Here is a 17,246-nt window from a genome sequence, read left to right on the forward strand (position 1 = left end):
GTGGCGTGTCAACGGCATGTTCAGCTGCCAAGCTTTAGGCATGAATGTATCTAAGCATCCATGTGAGAGCATGTGCCTGAGGTGCTACGGAACACAACGTAAGGATATCAGCAAAGAACATATCCTGGCACCACTTATCATGGCACCAATCGTGAAACGACATCAAGTTTCCAACGCGCCATCGGACCATTACAGAAAGAAACGGCTATTTTGGTATAAGCTGTAAGACTCTGGGAAGTGTAATATAACTCGCCGAATGGCACGTTTCTTTCTCTTTCTTTCTTCTTTTCTTTCTATTATTGGCGTAGTAGTATGAGTCCGCATCATTCGTCATGCGATCTGAGACAGTGTAAAACCCGGAAGAGCCTCCGAAGATATTGCCTTGTTTCACTGAAAGACGGAATCGAATCGTGCTTATCACATACTAGCTATATCACCGGGAAAGCCACGTAATCCTCGTCGTGTACGTTCCATCGTTGTTGTTCGTTTAGAGCTACTCACCTGGGAGAAAAGCCACGAGAGGCCCATAGCCAAAGTCCAAAGGATTTGCATGTAGTGTTTCATATCTTGATCCAACCTAGTGAAATAGAGAGTACTACCCTTATAGAATCCGAGGAAGGACATATAAACATCTAACTGGCGAGTAAACACGACTAAAATGCCACCAAACTTAAGACGTTCGAATGCTCCAATCACAAACCAAGGGCAGCAACTGGTCTTCAAAACGCGCCTGTAGTGACTTTAGGAGACAGGTCGTCCACTGCCGTTACCGAGACGACATGCCATACAAGTAAAACATCACTCGGATAGTTCAAAATTCGGAAACAAGTCTCGAGATTACGGTCCAGTCCTGGGCAAATCGTGGCTTAGCGTTTGAGTGCCCCTGCGTTAGTGCAGTACGACGCAAGAGCTCATGAGATGCTCTGATAGGAAACTCGTAGAGAAGGCTGGGCGAGATGAAGCATTTTTGTCAGGTGCTGTGCTCCCTATGACGCTGACATCTCCTTGCTATGAGGAACAAGCTGTGGATATGTGCCACCCTGTCTAATAGACCTACAAGACTTTGTCGGATAGGCGTCGTATAGCTTTAATTCTCATCTAACGAACAAGGGCATAACTGAACGTTGTAGCGCCTGGCGTTTCAGAAGTAGCTACATGTATTAGGCGTTGCTTTTAGCAATTAAGCCTGTGAGGTAAGGTTATATCTAGATACGGCCAAAACTGAACTTACATGAAGGAAAGTAGATGCCGAAATGACAACGCAGTCAGCGTGCCCGTCGTACATCACGCCATGCCAAAGGTAGCTAAGAGGAGGCCTCATCATGAACAGCTGCTGTTATTGTACTCCTACTGTCGTGTCGTTACTCATCCAGGAGTGTTGATTTAACAACTGCCAGCCAGAGATGCCAGTTGAAACCCGCCTGTACCTTGATTAGAGACCAAGGGGCGGTGAAAACGAGGGAATGGACAACTCATACGTAGGTAATCTTTCCCTTGCACATTCGATGCTTCTGTCGCACGCTGCAGTCGCCCGTTGCAACATGTCTCAAGATTATGCTCATCCAAACACGTCATTGAGAGGACATGTCCCTGAAGTAGCGAATGGCGCTTCCCAAAGTGGCTCTGATCCTTGTCACCTATCTATTCACGTCGTGGCGTAAAGGACATAACACCAAAGATGGCGTCTAAGAGAAAGGAACCCAGGCCGCGAAAGTTCCGAACAATGGTTCTTGTGAACCAGTGGCTTACAGTCCGAACTAGCTCATCTGCATAGACCAAATCGCTTGGGATAGCCGTTGAAGCCCAGTTATTGAGTCATCTCACCAAAGTTCTCAGCTGCTCCCAGGTCGAGCGCAGTCCTAGATATCATGTATGCCAAGCCCTCACACAAATTAGGACTTGCCTCATCGTCCGACTAACGAGAGACTGCATGCCTGAGACATGATGCTCCGATCCCGCATGATCCCGGTGAAGCAACATTCTGTACGAAGTAGACGCGGCCATACTTATGCTGTGTATCTCTAGGTCGCATGATAAGAATAGCAGTACTTGTACAAGCTAGCTCCGTGAAAGCTGGTTCATCCCTAAGAAATATCAATAATAATAGTGATGATACCTGTATACCTCGCACAGGCATCCATAATGGGCTGTATGGTGAGCTGGAAAATGATATGATATCCTAGGATTGGCTTGTGTGAGGTTCTTTTGGCCAGCTGAAAACTACAGCAACGAGATTCTGGAAGGGTTTCTCGAGGATTTCTCGAGAGTATAAAGCGTGCTAATATCCCTGAGACATGGTGGTTTGTGTTTGCAATAGTCTGCTAAACAGTAAACACTCATCAACTGAGACAGAGTCACAGAACAATATCGGCCATATCAGCCGATTTCACACAATACGACATATACGATATGCCCCAAGACAATATCAGCAGTACCGTCTCTGCGCAGGCAGGGCAAGTGAAGGATAAGCCCAGTGGATCTCCTTCCAAAGCAGGCAAGATATGCGACCTCCGAATTGCTGAGAGCAGATTGCTAAGAATCATTATGCATAGCCACCTCCCAAGTGCCGTATGTGATGCAGAGGTTCGCCGCAGAGAGCGGCCCCTGGCACGCGCCTGGGGTGGTCGTCGGCATAGTCAAGAGCAGCCACAAGGCCCGCGACGACGATGACAGATCAACGGTGGCCACTCAAGGTTCTGCCAAGTAACCTACAAGACAATCTTGGGGGCAGACTGTATGCGGACAGGTCGACCATCAATGGGGTTCGAAATGATCCGTTCTTGTCTTTCTCTTTGGAGCAGGCTCCATGAGTGCGCTGGCTCTGTATGAAACATGGAGACTTGAGGCTGAGCACTTGATGAGACTTCACTAGGATATAGAGGAAAATACCGCTTTGGAAGCTGCTTTCGCTGTCAATAGCCGTTTTCCCTGGCCAAGTCTCGTATATGCACCCATCATGGCAGAGTTTGCTGTCCATAATAGCCTGTCATGCCTTGTAAGCCGGACGTGGCCACTGAGGGATGTGATCGGCGCAAGCCCGACTATTGCACCGAGAAACAATAGCGACGGGATCCATGCCCATGATAGCCGCTGGGCAATTGCTAGTGCTGCTCTGCTTCCCCGCTTTTGACAGATGGGAGCGGAGAATCGATGTTTCCCATCCACACGTAGATGCTGATCACGAGATGCCCGAATCGTGGTGGTGATGGTGCTGTAACTCACTTACACACGGCGCTGCATCGCGATAGAAAGACGATGGCTATAGCCGCATCCGCCGAGACGTTTCGTCTCCATAGCAGAGCCAGGCATAAGCGGCAGCAAGCGGCGCGAACACGAGCACGAGGCTAGAAACAGAACAATAATCTCGGGCGGGCCAGCTATTGCTCAGCCCCCCTGTTTCGGAGATCAGAAGCCGTAGGGCAGGGGTCTTTGAGGGGAGCGAGAGAAATAGAGGAGCAGCGCAGAGAACGTGTCATACGATACGCGATAGATGGGCGCTGGATCTGCAGGCGTGCAAGTGACCTCATGTAGCTGTGTTGTAGAAGCATTTGCATGTGGCTGAGATTGAGATTGAGCGAAGAACAGAGCAACATGAAATGGATGAAATTTCTAGATCATGGCGACTGGCTGATGCTCGAGGCCGGTTTCCACCATCCGTAATGAGCTGCATATTGGAGGCTGGAGCCCGCATGTCCGAAGTACAGAGTACATCGTACAGGGTAGCGGTACTGCCGCCTTCGAGTCTTGACAAGCACACGTGCACCTATTGTCGCCTTACCGCAGAATGACGTCCCGGCTGTAAAGGAGGACGAAACAATTTGCAGGGTCCAATATACCTGCGGCAGGGGGGAGCCACTGCATCGGAGACCGGAGTTGGAGGGGACCAGGAGAGAAACATACCAATGGAGATGGGTAGTCTTGTTGTTTGATAAATATATTTGACCTATCAATCTAGGTACTACAGGCATACATTGAGAGCGCCGTGAGCATTTGTTTTGTTTCTCTTCGCTGGTGGCCGTGGTTGAATCGCAATCATCTCGTATTTCACTGGTGCCTTGTACAGGTACTCAAGTCCACTGTAGTGGCGACCTGCCCTTTTAGCCGCCGCCTTCTCCGCATTGGCCTACCGGTTCTAGAAGGGCCAGCCATTGAAATCCACCAAACAGAAGCCAATGCAGCTAAAAATGGATTGATTGGGTCGCATTGATTGATGATCGATGGATGATGGATGGATGGATGGATGACATTCACTCACAGTCCCGTCCAAAGAGCACGGAGCCTTGACTGCATCTATTCACTTCTTCATATACGTGCACCTATGCAGGTGGTAAGCAACAGAGTACTAATTACTGGTGATCCCAGCTGCTCTTCGTAAATCGCTAGCTTCGCCTTGCCAAAACAGGTAGCTCCCAATAGCCGCTTTCAACAACAACATCAAATGCATTCTTGACATCCAACCCCTGCCAATGGAAAAAACCCGCTTCCGTCGTCCTCCTCTAACTTAGCCTCTTTAGCCCACCCCCAGCGCCGGATTCCCGCTGACGCGCGCTGAATACGGGATTCTACAGGCCCTCGCTGCTCCCGATGGGGGCCCCTCTTGGCGCCTGTAGGCTGTGCCAGGTGCGCTGCAGCGACGAATGCACCGCTAATCCGGCCCGGATCCCTCCTGCTGGGCGTCGCGCGCTGCATTCCAGACCCGTCCTCCCCATGATCTCGCTCGTTCCATCCACTGTGCCTCTTTTTTTTTTTCCCTTCCACCTCCAGTTCTCACGAACCCGTCTCTCGCCGTCTCTTGCTACCAGCTTCGCGTTCCATCGCTCGCGTTCGGTCGCATTTCCTCTCGCTACGTTTCTCGACTTCTTCTTTTATTTGCCTGTCTCAACCTGATCCCTCGAGCCATTTCCCGGCCTTCCCGGTTCGCAAAGACCTCGCTCTCGCTTTAGTCAGCTCCTCCAGGCGACGACTCTCCCCGATCAAAGACGACAAAGACCGAAGAAAGAAGACTCGAAAAATAAGAAAAACACAAGACGAGCATCACAAATCGCTTAGCGTTTTGTTTTGGCGCATAACATCCGACTATTTTTGACAGCTGTCGCTTGCGCACATTCACGGAACTTGCATCATTTGGCCGTGACTTGACTGACCCACGGGTGTTTGGTCAAGCGCCCTTTCTGAAACAAACAAAAAAAAAACATCAGCATCTTTCTCTCGCTTCTTCCATTTCTTCTGGATTGGCGCAGGCGTCAAGATTTTCCACAGCGACTTCATCCTTCTCCATCTCGGATTCTTTCTCAGTAAATACTTGCTTTTAATTACTCCTTTCCATCGTCATCATGGGTAAGCGCCCCCTTCAAGCCAGCCTCCCGAGAGGCCCGCAGGCTAACAACCGCTCGCTACAGCTAATCAACTGCCCATCACCACCATCGTGCCCTTTGGCAACCTCCAAAAACTGCCTGCCTGCGCGGCTGCCTGCATCCATCTCTACGATGCCAATGGCGCATGTGTGCCCCCGGCCGTGCCCTCCAACAATCCCAGCGCATACACGTCATGCTTCTGCTTCGACCCTCGACTCACGGCCTTTTCGACGACAACCGGCGGCGTTTGCGACACTGCCTGCACCGCGAACCCCAGCGGCCTGTCATCCATCACCAGCTGGTACCACAGCATGTGTAACGTCCAGAAAGGAGCAGCGCCCTCGACGACTTCCTCCACAGCAAGCACGTCGACCAACGCAATCCCCATTCAATCACATGCGTCCAGCGGCGATTGGTAAACTCTCCCCATCCTTCTACCTCCTTTGCGACTATTGTACTAACTCTCGATTCTCCAGGATCTCTAACCACTGGCAATGGGTGATATTCATAGTCGTTCTCGTCGTTGGCATCGCCGGCATCTGGATCGGCGCATGCATCTGGCGCCGTCGCTACATCCGCAAGCGCGATCTCCGAAAACAAGCTGGCATCACCGACTCCTGGGGCTCCGGGGCCCCTGCGACCGACGGCGCCGCTGGTGGCATTCCTATGACTACGAGCGCGACGCCCGCCCTGCCTACTTTCACGTCAACATCCGAGAAACGCAACACGACGACCAAGCTGTGGCCATTCAGCAGCAATCGATCATGAGATCCGGAAAAGAACATAACAAAAACTCAAACCAAAAAGAGCCAAGGAAAACGATGAAAAAATGAAAATACAACCGATGGATGAAATGGAAATATTCAAGAGCCTAATTTAAAGAACGAAGCACTACGACTACCTACCATCAACGACGGATGGGTGCTTTGCGACTTTAGTCTTCTTCTTCATGCTTCATACCAAATATCGCCTCATTTACTGTACATCAGCCACGAACAGAATTCATTGTATCACTCCCTTGCCGCTCCCTCAACATACCTCCATCAAATGTGGCGTTCCTTATTCATTTTACATCTTTTTCCCCCTCTCCTCTGGGCTCTATATCATTTTATCCACTTCTTGTTATTTGTTCTTTTTTTTTGGATCCGGCGTTGACTGTGTTGTACTTTTTTTGTTGGGATATTACCACATCATGTCTTCTGACAGAGTGGAGGAGAAATTAGAGTTTTTAGGGGCGAAACAAGGATTTCATCATACTTCAAATACGAAGTCCTTTTTTCTTCGATACGAAGAGGGGGGAATATTGGAGGATTAAGAGAGGGGAGCAGCGAGAAATACGTCATTAAACATCAAAAGGTGGCTTTTCTCTTGCCTACCTACTAACCCAATACTTGGCAGTAACTCAATTCAGAATTACAATGCGCTCTCTTTTTTTTCTTCTCTTCATATATTACCGTGTCGTGTACTTCTTCGTAATAAACGCCCAAAACTGTCTCTTTTTTCTACATACATATATCGCGCTAAAGTCATGTACTCGTGAACTTTTGTCATATCGTCCCGTCTATGTTTTAAAACAATAATTCATCCATTCATTTCTTCAAAGCTTCCTGCTCTTCCATGGCATCCATGTATAGGTCAATGAGGCAACCAGCAGACCATGCCTGTGTCGGGCTCTGAAAGTAGACAGTTAGTATAAGCAATTGAAAAGGGGGAAGGTTTAAACGCATGACGGGATAAGACACTAGGAGAAAGGGGAAAGGGGAAAAAAAAAAAAGAAAAAAAAAGACTCACAGAATCACCACAGTACTCTCCATTCTTTTGCGTAAGCTCTGTCAGACCCGCCCACGGGCTATCCCGAATCATCCGCTTGCACTCAGCCAGTCTTCTAGTCACTTGCTGGAACGCCTCGGTCCTGCCAGCGGGGGTCTTTCTGCGCTGAAGATCAAACTTGAGCAGTGCGCGGAGGAAGAAACCTGTTGGCCACAGCCACTCCGGTCCCTGGTGGTAGTTTCGGCCCTTGCTCGTTGCGAAATCGTGGCTGTCTTCGCTGTTGCGGTAGTATGGACGGTAGTCCTTGTCTGCTGGATCCAATGTCGCCATACCTGTGGGCCCTCTGATCGTCGAATCTGCAAGGCACAGAGCTTGCCATGCATGCTTGGGGTCGAAAAGATCTGTCGCCACAGTCATGGCGATTGCAAAGTTTGGCCGAAGCTGGTAATCCTCATACTCCTTGCCAGACTTGTACAGGTCCTTGTAAACACCTCGGCGACCAATAACATTGGGGTTAACGTCATACTTTGCGTCCTCTTCAGGAGTGCGAGGAACGTAGTAACACTTTTCGAAATTGGCCTTGATGAGATCGGCCCATTGCGTCCATGTGACGGCTTTGTCCTCGGAAGTCTTGACGCCCGATTGAGCAAACTTTCCCTGCTTGTGAAGCTTCTCTACCCATCTCAAAGTGCTGTAGAGAAGACCCGTGATTTCAATGGCAGCACCATCACGAGGAGTGCCGGGAACACCCTTGGACCCAGCCTTGTCGCTCTCACCCATCTTGTCCATCCAGGTGCCACAGTTGAACTGGTTGCCACCAAAAATGAGTCCATTGTCCCAGTCGACCTTGATCTCCTGGTTAAAGCCTTCGTCTCTCATCTGAGAGTCAATCTGAGGTCCGGCATTTGCCTCACGATACTTCATTCCCGAGGCGTGCCTTTGGAGAGCCTCCTGTACAATCTCCTCAATCGTACTCTCTTTGGAATAGGTTCGTTCATCATCCACAGGGAACCAAGTGTCATCGTATGGTAGGAAGCGTCGTCTAACCTTTACCTTGAGCAAGTCGAGCCCCTCTGGTGCAAGGCGAGTGTAATCTTGAATGGTCTGAAGGAAGAACCACACCGAATCTCGCGAGTTGTATCGCGGTGCGGCGCCGCTGCTCAAAAGATTGGGTATCATACCGTGCTTCAAAACGCTTGCAAATGCAAGAATGTGCTCCTTTGCCTCGGCAAAGCGGCTGGTTCCGAGATACAGTCCTCGAATGGAGATGAAGACGTCTCGGCCCCAGCATCTAGCCCATTGCACAGCGAAATGCGGTAGGCCAGCAGCAATGGAAGGGACTTGCTTGTCTGGCCACAGGGAGGCTGACTTGATGAGTCCAGTTTGTTGCACGCTGACCATGGCGAGACTGCCAAGGAACCATTGACCCTTGGCAACGTGCTCGTTCATTAGCTCCAAGGCCCGATCACAGCTGGCCTTGTATGCGGTGCGGATGGCGAGTCCGAAGTATCGGGGTAGCAAGAAGCTTGGAATGGCCTTGACGGCCTCGAATCGTTCTCGGAGCCAAGCCGCAGGTCCCGAGAGGGCCTCGCTACCCTCTGAGTGGCTTTGCTTTTGAATTCGGCCTACGATATAGTCGAGAGCCCAGGAGCCGTCTCGCAGATTTTGGCAGAGTGGATGTCCAAGGTTATTGTCGCGAATTACTCCCTCAAGGATGCTCCACCATCCTTGGAGACCAGCATAAACGAGCTTTCCATGGCCGGGAATATCATATACCCCGTCCTGCCCGTCACTGGCATCTCTCTCCTCTGCCTCGCAGCGGTAGAGCAAGAAGTTGAGATCAATCAGGTTCAGATTGGCCCACGCCTGTTTGGCACCAGAAGTGACGTAGTTGTCCAGACCAGTAGAGTGCTCTGCAGCTGGGATCCAGGTTTCGAAGAGAGCAATGCTGCCAGGAGGGAACTTGTCGCGAACCGAAATTGTAGTGTCTTGACCGTGATACTCCATCTTGATTCCAGGAACATCCACCACCTGGCTGGGAAGGCCCCGAAGGAATTTGGTATCCTCCATGACGGCTTTCACAGTCTCTTCTCGGTCGTCAACTTCGAGCATCCAGCTGCCCAGATGGTTGGCTCGAGTTCCTGTCAGATGAACGGGGTTGAATTCTCCTCTTCCGTTGCCATATCCCGGGAACGCAGTGTGAGCAATGAGGAAGTAGCCTTTTCTAGACTCAGGATGCACTCTATGTATGGTAATGTACTCGCCTTCATGGTGAATATGAGTTTCGTTGTAACCATCTTTGCCCATAAGAGTATGGATCTGGTTCAGGAGCTTCTTGATACTAGCTATGCCCCCCTTGCCTCTCCCGATCTTGATTGACGATGTTCTCGACGCTTCAGACGTGTAATGACGCTTCTCGTTGACAAGATCGACCAACCTTGGATAGATTTCATCGTAGCCCATGACACTTCCCGTTGCACTCGCGCACATGCTGACGAGAGCGGCGTTGGGCAGTGTATCGCGCGCGTCACGCTTTTGAGCAGGCGGCTCGTTATCGTGAGTGCAATCCATGAATAAGGCGTGGACCGGCGAGGGTCTGATCCTCCGAATGACCTCTCTTGTAAGATCAGTGCTTCCCTTTGTGTCTGATGGCGTCGTCACATCAGACCTTGAGATGTCATCAACTTCAAAGCTGCCGATAGGGCGGCCACCATGCCTATGAACAAGCCTGCTGAGCTCTCCCGTGCTCCACGCCTGCATGGCCTCACGGATGAGTGAGCTGATACCGAGCCGCTTCACAAACACATAGTCCATCTCCTCAGAACCTGTAAAGAGCTCGGCAACAACGTAAAGATTTGGCCGAACTCTTCTGGCTTCATCCAAGATGTGCTCTGCAACATGAATTGGGGTTGAGTGGCAGTTGTCGATACGGAAGCCAGCAAAATACTTGGCCAGCAGTTTGGCGTACTTTGTCATATGTTCCCATAGGAATGGACTGTCCTCTGGGCCAGATCCGTATCTCAGCTTAACACAATCTCCCCACACAATGACTTCACGCTTCAGGTACACGCGAGAGTCTGGACCTGCGTTGTCTACCAATGCGTTACCACCCCAAACCCAGCCGTTATTGGCTAGAGCCCGCTCACCCGGAGTGAGCTTAGAGGTTGTGTCATTGACTGGCAGTCGAGTAAAGTAAGTCTCAATGAGGGGATTGGCCTTGTTAATCGGACCCAGCTTCGGTCCATGCTCGTCCAGCCGAACGTACTTGATACGATTGAAAAGTTGCTCCAGAATTTGGTTCAGATCTTTGTCGTATTCGGCATAAAAGTCAACGTTTATGGCATCCAAGACCTCAACTGCCTTGGCTTTGGCAGCTGCTTTATCGGCCGACTGGGTGCTTTCGCCCTCATATCGACCAAAGTGAAACGCCAACGAGGTAGCCGCAACAGTGGGCTCAATTCTTCGCCGATATCGTTCTCCCAGACGGTCTGTGCCTTGGAGGGCATGTTCTCTGATAAAAGCCACGTGCTCATCAATTGCTGCCGTCTTGAGGTGCTCAAAGTCATTTATCGTAGCAGTGCCGTTTTGGGGAGGGGACGTCTTGCCGCTAGTCCAAGCCTCCACGATGGCGTCGGCGTCTCGCTCAACGTTGATGGCATAATACTCCCATAGCTGGAGCGGGAGGATAACGTGCTTCTTGATACCTTCCATCACCTCCAATAGGTCCTCTGTGCTCTTGACTTCGACAGGCAGGCCCAGCTCCTCAAGCTTGCCACTGAGCTCCAGCAACTTCGTATCGAGCTCATAGGCAGATTCCAGCCACGGGGCCGTGGTCAAATTGTAGCCAGCCTCGGGATGCTCCTCTAGCCACTTTGTGTTGTTTGCAGTATGGTTGAGGACAATGTCTGTCAAGCTCAGCAGCGAGTACTTTTGCTCGAGATGCTCGACCAATTGCTCAATATCCTTGATGCCCTTGGGGAAACAGGCGGGATCCCAGCCCAATTGATCATACAAGCTGTAGGGCGAGTTTGACTCTCCGCGAATCTGCAGAGGGGTGAAGTGCACCATGTTGTATCCCCTCTCGCTGATGCCCCGCAGGTGTCGCTCCCAATCGCCGGGGAAGCGGCCCATGAGCTTGCTGATGATGGAGAAGAGCGACAGCGCGGGCAGGGGCAATGGACGCCCATCCAGCTTGAGGCGAGGAGCAACATCGATGTAGTATACCGGGGTCTTTTTCAGAGCTTCGTCCTTGTCGGTCGACTTTGGCACGTCCTCCGGATCGAGGTTGGGCAGCTGGGCATAGGTGGTATAAAAGGCAAAGACGCCGGACTGGTGGATGGGGATGGAGATTTCGAGCGTTTTGTTGAAGTCGGGAGTCAGCCTGCAGCGTAGAGTATCGTTAGATGTAGGCTCATCTCAATTCTCATTCCCCTCTGCCTCTGCCTCTGCCTCCGCCTCCTAATTCACTCACTTGTACTCGCGAAACTTGTCCCGCCTGAACTCGGCCCCCTGCTCGGGGATGTTGACCCAGAGGCTGCCATTGCGGCAGATGGACGACGTGCCCTCAATGGCAAAGCGGATGGTGATGGGGTCATCGCCGCCGGCGTCGAGGTAGATGTACTCGCCCGCGACCTGCGGCGAGCCGTCGTCGTTGAGCGGCAGCAGATAAACCTCCTTGGTCGTCATGATTCCTGGGCTCATGGTGGAAAGAAGAGCAGCGGCGGATGGGCGATGCCCCGCGGCTTTGTAGCTACAGTGGCGTTAGCGGACCCAAGCCCAAGCAGCGCTCTGGAACTGGCGCTGCTGCTGCGTGTCTGCGGGGGTGTCTGGCGGCTGTCGATCCGCTGAGCCAGGGCGCTGTTGAGCTGCGCTGATCGGATCGGGGCTCTGGTACGCAGACGATGGCGATCGACTACGAGGACAAACAAGCAAGCAGCCAGGCCTTTTTCTTGATCTTTTGCAGCTGGTGGCTTCAAGGCTGAGATGGGCAGAAATAGAAGAAAGGAAAAGGAAGAATCGCGTCTAGCAGCTTTTTTTCCCGCAAGCGAGCCCGAGCAGCTGCTGGTTGGCCGGCACATGGTGTGATGGATGGCCTGGACGCAATGCTAACAGCTCGACTGTAGTGCAGGCGCTGCTTTGGCTTGAAGCCACCAGGAACCACCCGGCGAGCAGGGAAATGTCATCAGCAGCAGCCAGAGCGAGGGGCAGCTTCAGGCCGTGGGGGACGCTAATAGGCCGTTTTTTTCTAGGCGGTGCTGCGTAGCCAGTCAGACGCACGGCATCGGCCGATGATGCTGGAGTGTTGAGATGGCCATGCAATCATGATGCTACTGTATCCGTACCTTTGCGCGCTACAGCACTTTGCTATGGAGCATCAAATATGGACACTCTGCTGCCCCTTTTTGGTCCGTAAACCACAGGCGGTCAGCTTATTATGCCGGATTCTCCTCCATTGTGATTCACGCTGGCTTGGATTGCCTGTGGCAGCCACGGCGTCGTCGGGAGCTAACAGAAACCCAAGCTAACATGAAGCTCCCACCTCCATGCCACTCATTGCCCGATGCGTCTGTGTTTCCAGCACTGGTTGTGCACACCCGCATATCGACTCAATTGATATCCAACAGCTTCAATTTTCCATCCAGAGACTCCTTGCAGTTGATTCGAATGGCGATGCTGCAGCTCCCGCTTCATTCCCAGGCACAGATGAAGCTCTTCGAAAACCGTTGACGACCCCGCCATGATATATCATGACGTCACTAGGAAAAACGTTAGCTTCTTGTACAGCAACGCTAACATGTGCTATTTCACGAGTTTCTGCCTCCTTGCAAAGCTTCTAGTTGTTAGCCTCCCCCCAAAATACGTGTATCTGTTAGGCATCGTCTGTGTCCACTGCTTACTACACAAACTCCTCAATCGAATGTCTCACAAACTGTCTTTGCCGATTCTGCATGCGCGCCACACGGCAGTTGGGACACAATAACCAATTGATGCGTCACATTCTTCAAGAATAAACGGCAGATGAATGCATTAGTACCTAGACTACAGTACCTTATCCATACACCAATCCACCCATCAGCCAATCAGCCGCTCCAGCTGTTGCAACTCTGTCAACACCAGCAGCATCCGCTACTTTGATGCCCAAACAGCTGCAACTGATTCCTGTCGGATAGCTGCTCAGTGGCCTGGCTGGCCTGGCAGATCCCGTCCACTGACCTCTGCAAACCTGCGAGGACCGAATCCTGCCTCAGCCATCTCAATCGCCAACTTGGTCGCCTCATCAAAGTCTTCCTTGGGCAGCCCCAGAGGCACATTGGCCAGGCCATACTTTTCCTCAAAGTTGCCGTCGCCATTGGGGAAAAAGGCTCGAGAGTACATGCCCATGCCAAAGCCGATGAAGTTTCCAGCCTTGAGCAACTCCATTGCTCTGCTGTAACGAGCATCCGACGCCTCGTACTGGATGTCCCAGTCGCTGTCCTTTGTACCGAGATTCCGGTGGATGCTGTCCAGCATGTCTCTTTGGGAGACGAGGAAGCTGGAAACATAGAGGGGCTTGTTTCTCCATTGTGAGACAGTGGGTGATGTGTCGTTTTCGTCGTCGGGCAGCTCCTTTAGGCTGAGAAGGTGTGCTGCAGCCCTGCCACACTGTCTCCAGGTCGATGTGTTGATGCGCGTCTTGCCGTCATCGTAGAAGGTGACCTTTTTGTTTGGGATGTCGAAGCCATAAAACGGCTCGCCCATGGAGAGCGAGTACTCATACCAGAAGCTGCACGACATGTAGATCCAAGATAGACCGGCCTTTTCTATGGCAACAACTCCGTCGTTGTTTCCGTCAGTCATTGTCTCCTTCAGCAGCTTCTTGTTGGCAAAGTCGGCGCCGTAAGAGTTGGGCATGACCCATGGCACGCCGGCCTTGGCTGCTGCGGCAATGAGCTTTTCTTGGGTGCCTTTGGGGGCCGTCACAGCCATTGAGATGAAGAAGAACTGGTGTCCCTTGAGGCCGTCAATCAGAGACTGCTCGTTATCATAATCCACCTCGACGACCTTGACTCCTGTAGGGAGCTTGCTCTTGCTTCCGGTGCGGGTGATGGCAGTAACGGTGTGTTTTCCAGTCTTGAGAAGCTCCTCGGCAATGTGTTTGCCAACTTGGCCTCCAGCCTGAGGGATATTTGTTAGCAAGTCATCTGATATGTGCTGCAGAGTACATGTAGAGATGTGTTGCAAGACCTACTCCCACAATGGCCACACGTTCGATGCGGTTGGTAAAGCCTGCAGGCTGGTCCTTTGCGTACTTGACTGACATTGTGGTTAAGTCTAGTTGTTTTTGGGCTCAAAATAAAACTGTAAATGTTGATGAAAAGATATCTTTGTTGTTGGAAGCTGTGTCGTTGTTGATGAGATATTCTTCCAACAATGAATGATATTTCCCTTACTTATATACCTTTCCAACACGCCATCTCCCCATTCCCCCTCTCTCTCTATCTCCCTTATCCGCGAGATACTCCTCCCCATCGCACAGATCCAACGCCTATCCCCGAGCCTCGCAACTTTGAAGTCGATCATCAGGCACGTCTCCAGCTGGGGCGGGTTTCGATATTTCCCGAAACAGCAATCCCATCACGCTATCGAGACCCGTCTCCGAGCTAGCTGCGGCACGCTGCCGAATCACTGATGGCCAGAATACGAAATAAGGCTAGCGCGTGTTTTGGATCCTGCGGCTACAAAATTTACTAATCTCCGAGTGTGCTTCAACAGACTGGCTTATATAACCATCAACGCCGGCTTTTGTGCAGAAGGAACTGCGCGATTGTCGCGACGCCACAGGTTTTGGGTTTTGTGGGATTCGCTCGGACTTTCTCGGATGTCCTGAAATGCCGTGTTTTGTTGGAGGATTTATAATGTTGCGTGTTGTTGAGAATGGCTTATTGAGGAGTTTGACTGAGCGAGTGAGGGTGAAAACAGAAGAACGACTCAACTGTCACAAGGAACAACTGACCAAGCCATAAAGTGGCTGAATAATACGATAACGAGCAGTTTTCTCGATTAGCCTCTGCTGCTACGTTTGAAAGTTGAACTGTACTAAATTTAGAATCCGTGAAAGATTATCTACGCCTACCTAGTATGAGTGGCCAAGAACCGTCATTAATAGAGGAGACAACAGCGCCTCGGATTGTCTAACACCGATGCAACAGAGCCTTTATCAATTCCTTAAAGGGGTATATGCAGTAGTATATAGATTCTTATTTTGCAGAGATAGCTTACCCTAGACGTTGACCACTGCCGCTGTTGAGTCATTATATAAATCAGTGCTCTATGCGAATACCCTGCAACAAAACTGCTGCGCTGAATTATTTAGGGGTACCAAATTAGTGTGTCCAAAACAGATGATTGGTATCAAATTAATCGTATCTTCGTCTAATTAATAATGTAAGGCTTGTGTATTATGTATTCACAACTCAACAAAATCCATTGCTGATCATGAATAGGATAAAGTTGTAAAGGCAAGTTTATTTTGGAGAGACGCCTAGGTCGCTGACTCAAAATGCAATTTTATTCCCAAAAGAGTAATCAGCTTCAACCAACACTACAAGACTCTACATCTAGAACAAAACGTTGAAGCAGATCAATCTTAGTGTAGATCAGATATGTGATCTACCTGATATTACTCGCACTTGGTGATCTCTTCCAGTACGCGAGCCGGCGCCATCCGATGGCTGATCTGCCGCGCACATCGGCCTGTTTATGGAGTAGAGCAAAATTTTATCCGCCAACTGCAGTCGAAAACCAGATAACGGTTCCATCCATCAATAGGTATTTCTGCATCGGCATCGGTTTTGCATCGGTGTAATTTGTGTCTTGATTCAGGGTCCACCCCCTTGTGTCAACGGTTGAATTCGTAGCCTCGCAGTCTCCACGCATATTTAAAAAAATCTTGGAAGGGTCCTGGCAAATTCACATACGAGTGCGGAGTAGTAATAGCACTAACACGGTCGTTTATCTCAAAAGGCGACTGCTGCCTCCTAATCACAGTCCCAAAGTAGCAAGTAATTTAGCATGGAGCAACCATCAAAGCTGCCTACCAGCGTTTATACCGCCGAACGAATAGCCTTGTCCAATCAATATTATCCCAGTATTCGCGAACTTGTAGTGGACACAAGCAGGCAAAGCTTAATTTCCACGGACAAAGACACGCTGACCCCAGTCGCTGGCGTGACCACGTCACATCCGCTTCCATTGGCCGCGGCCGCATGGGGAAGAATTTATGGCAACGTTGAGCAGCTTTTCTTTGCCAAATTCCTGTTTTTTGGAACGACTAGCTGCGGGGCTGATGGAATACGGATATCGTGGACCCTGGGCGATCCACAGCCAACGCTACTGGCCATTAGGGATGGACCCAATGTGACAAGTTCAAGTAGAGGTACAGCGCAAGATCGAGATGCGATGCTCTGCCAAGAATCAGGGTAAGCCTCGGAACTTTTGGTGTGGGATTGGGGTCTTTTGATCTTTTCGCGCACGGGCGCCAGAAAAGATTGTTGGTACCTACATGCGTGCGTGCAGAGGTGGCTGCTGTCCCTTCCAAGGCAATGGATATTGCACGTGTTACCTGTTTGCGCTCGGTTTAACAAACACGATAGCGAGAAAACGTGGGACAAGACCGCTAGGAACCGCTCCCGCAGTTTGATAGAGCTAGTTTCGTCTTGGCACCCTTACCATGTTGTCGGGGACGTTAGAAGCGTGAGCCATATTAGCGATGACGACATCGGGGATCCATCGCGGTATCGTGCAAGTTACAGTATGGGGTGGTACGGAGCACAAGCTCTTATGGACCATGGTGGAAGTTGGCAGAAACGGCTCAGACCGGATTGTGGTCTTTCCGACCGGTTGAAGATCGCCTGAAGCTGTCTGTGCGAGCAATGCAGACACTCAGTCGCCAGAGATAAATAGGCATGTAGGATGCTGCCTTTGGCAGCGACTCTCAGGGCATTCATTATCAGATAGGTTCAACGCTGTGCAGGCTTAGCTGGCTACCGGCAGGACGGCGTAGACCGCGTACAGGGTGGACTTATTAAGAAACGGGTCGCGAGGTGGCTCTTCCATCTTGGCAGGCTGATATAACCTCGCTCT

The 17,246-nt window shown here is 50.9% G+C and overlaps 3 protein-coding genes across 3 annotated transcripts; 1 reads left to right on the top strand and 2 right to left on the bottom strand.

Moving 5' to 3' along the window:
• Positions 1–5,333: 5,333 nt before the first annotated feature.
• On the top strand, positions 5,334–6,122 carry TGAM01_v204118 (hypothetical protein; the record flags this gene model as incomplete). Its single annotated transcript, XM_018800670.1, has 3 exons — positions 5,334–5,337; positions 5,400–5,769; positions 5,831–6,122. 3 exons carry the CDS (start codon positions 5,334–5,336, stop codon positions 6,120–6,122), a joined length of 666 nt encoding a protein of 221 aa, XP_018666135.1.
• Positions 6,123–6,943: 821 nt separating this feature from the next.
• TGAM01_v204119 (hypothetical protein) lies at positions 6,944–11,825 on the bottom strand (the record flags this gene model as incomplete). Its single annotated transcript, XM_018800671.2, has 3 exons — positions 6,944–7,027; positions 7,146–11,505; positions 11,596–11,825. 3 exons carry the CDS (start codon positions 11,823–11,825, stop codon positions 6,944–6,946), a joined length of 4,674 nt encoding a protein of 1,557 aa, XP_018666136.2.
• A 1,473-nt stretch (positions 11,826–13,298) lies between these two features.
• Positions 13,299–14,424, bottom strand: TGAM01_v204120 (hypothetical protein; the record flags this gene model as incomplete). Its single annotated transcript, XM_018800672.1, has 2 exons — positions 13,299–14,279; positions 14,353–14,424. The coding sequence occupies 2 exons, from the start codon at positions 14,422–14,424 to the stop codon at positions 13,299–13,301; spliced, it is 1,053 nt and encodes a 350-aa protein (XP_018666137.1).
• Positions 14,425–17,246: the final 2,822 nt, after the last annotated feature.

This window comes from Trichoderma gamsii, assembly GCF_001481775.2.
Source record: "Trichoderma gamsii strain T6085 chromosome Unknown Scaffold_11.2, whole genome shotgun sequence".
Taxonomy (NCBI): Eukaryota; Fungi; Ascomycota; class Sordariomycetes; order Hypocreales; family Hypocreaceae; genus Trichoderma; species Trichoderma gamsii.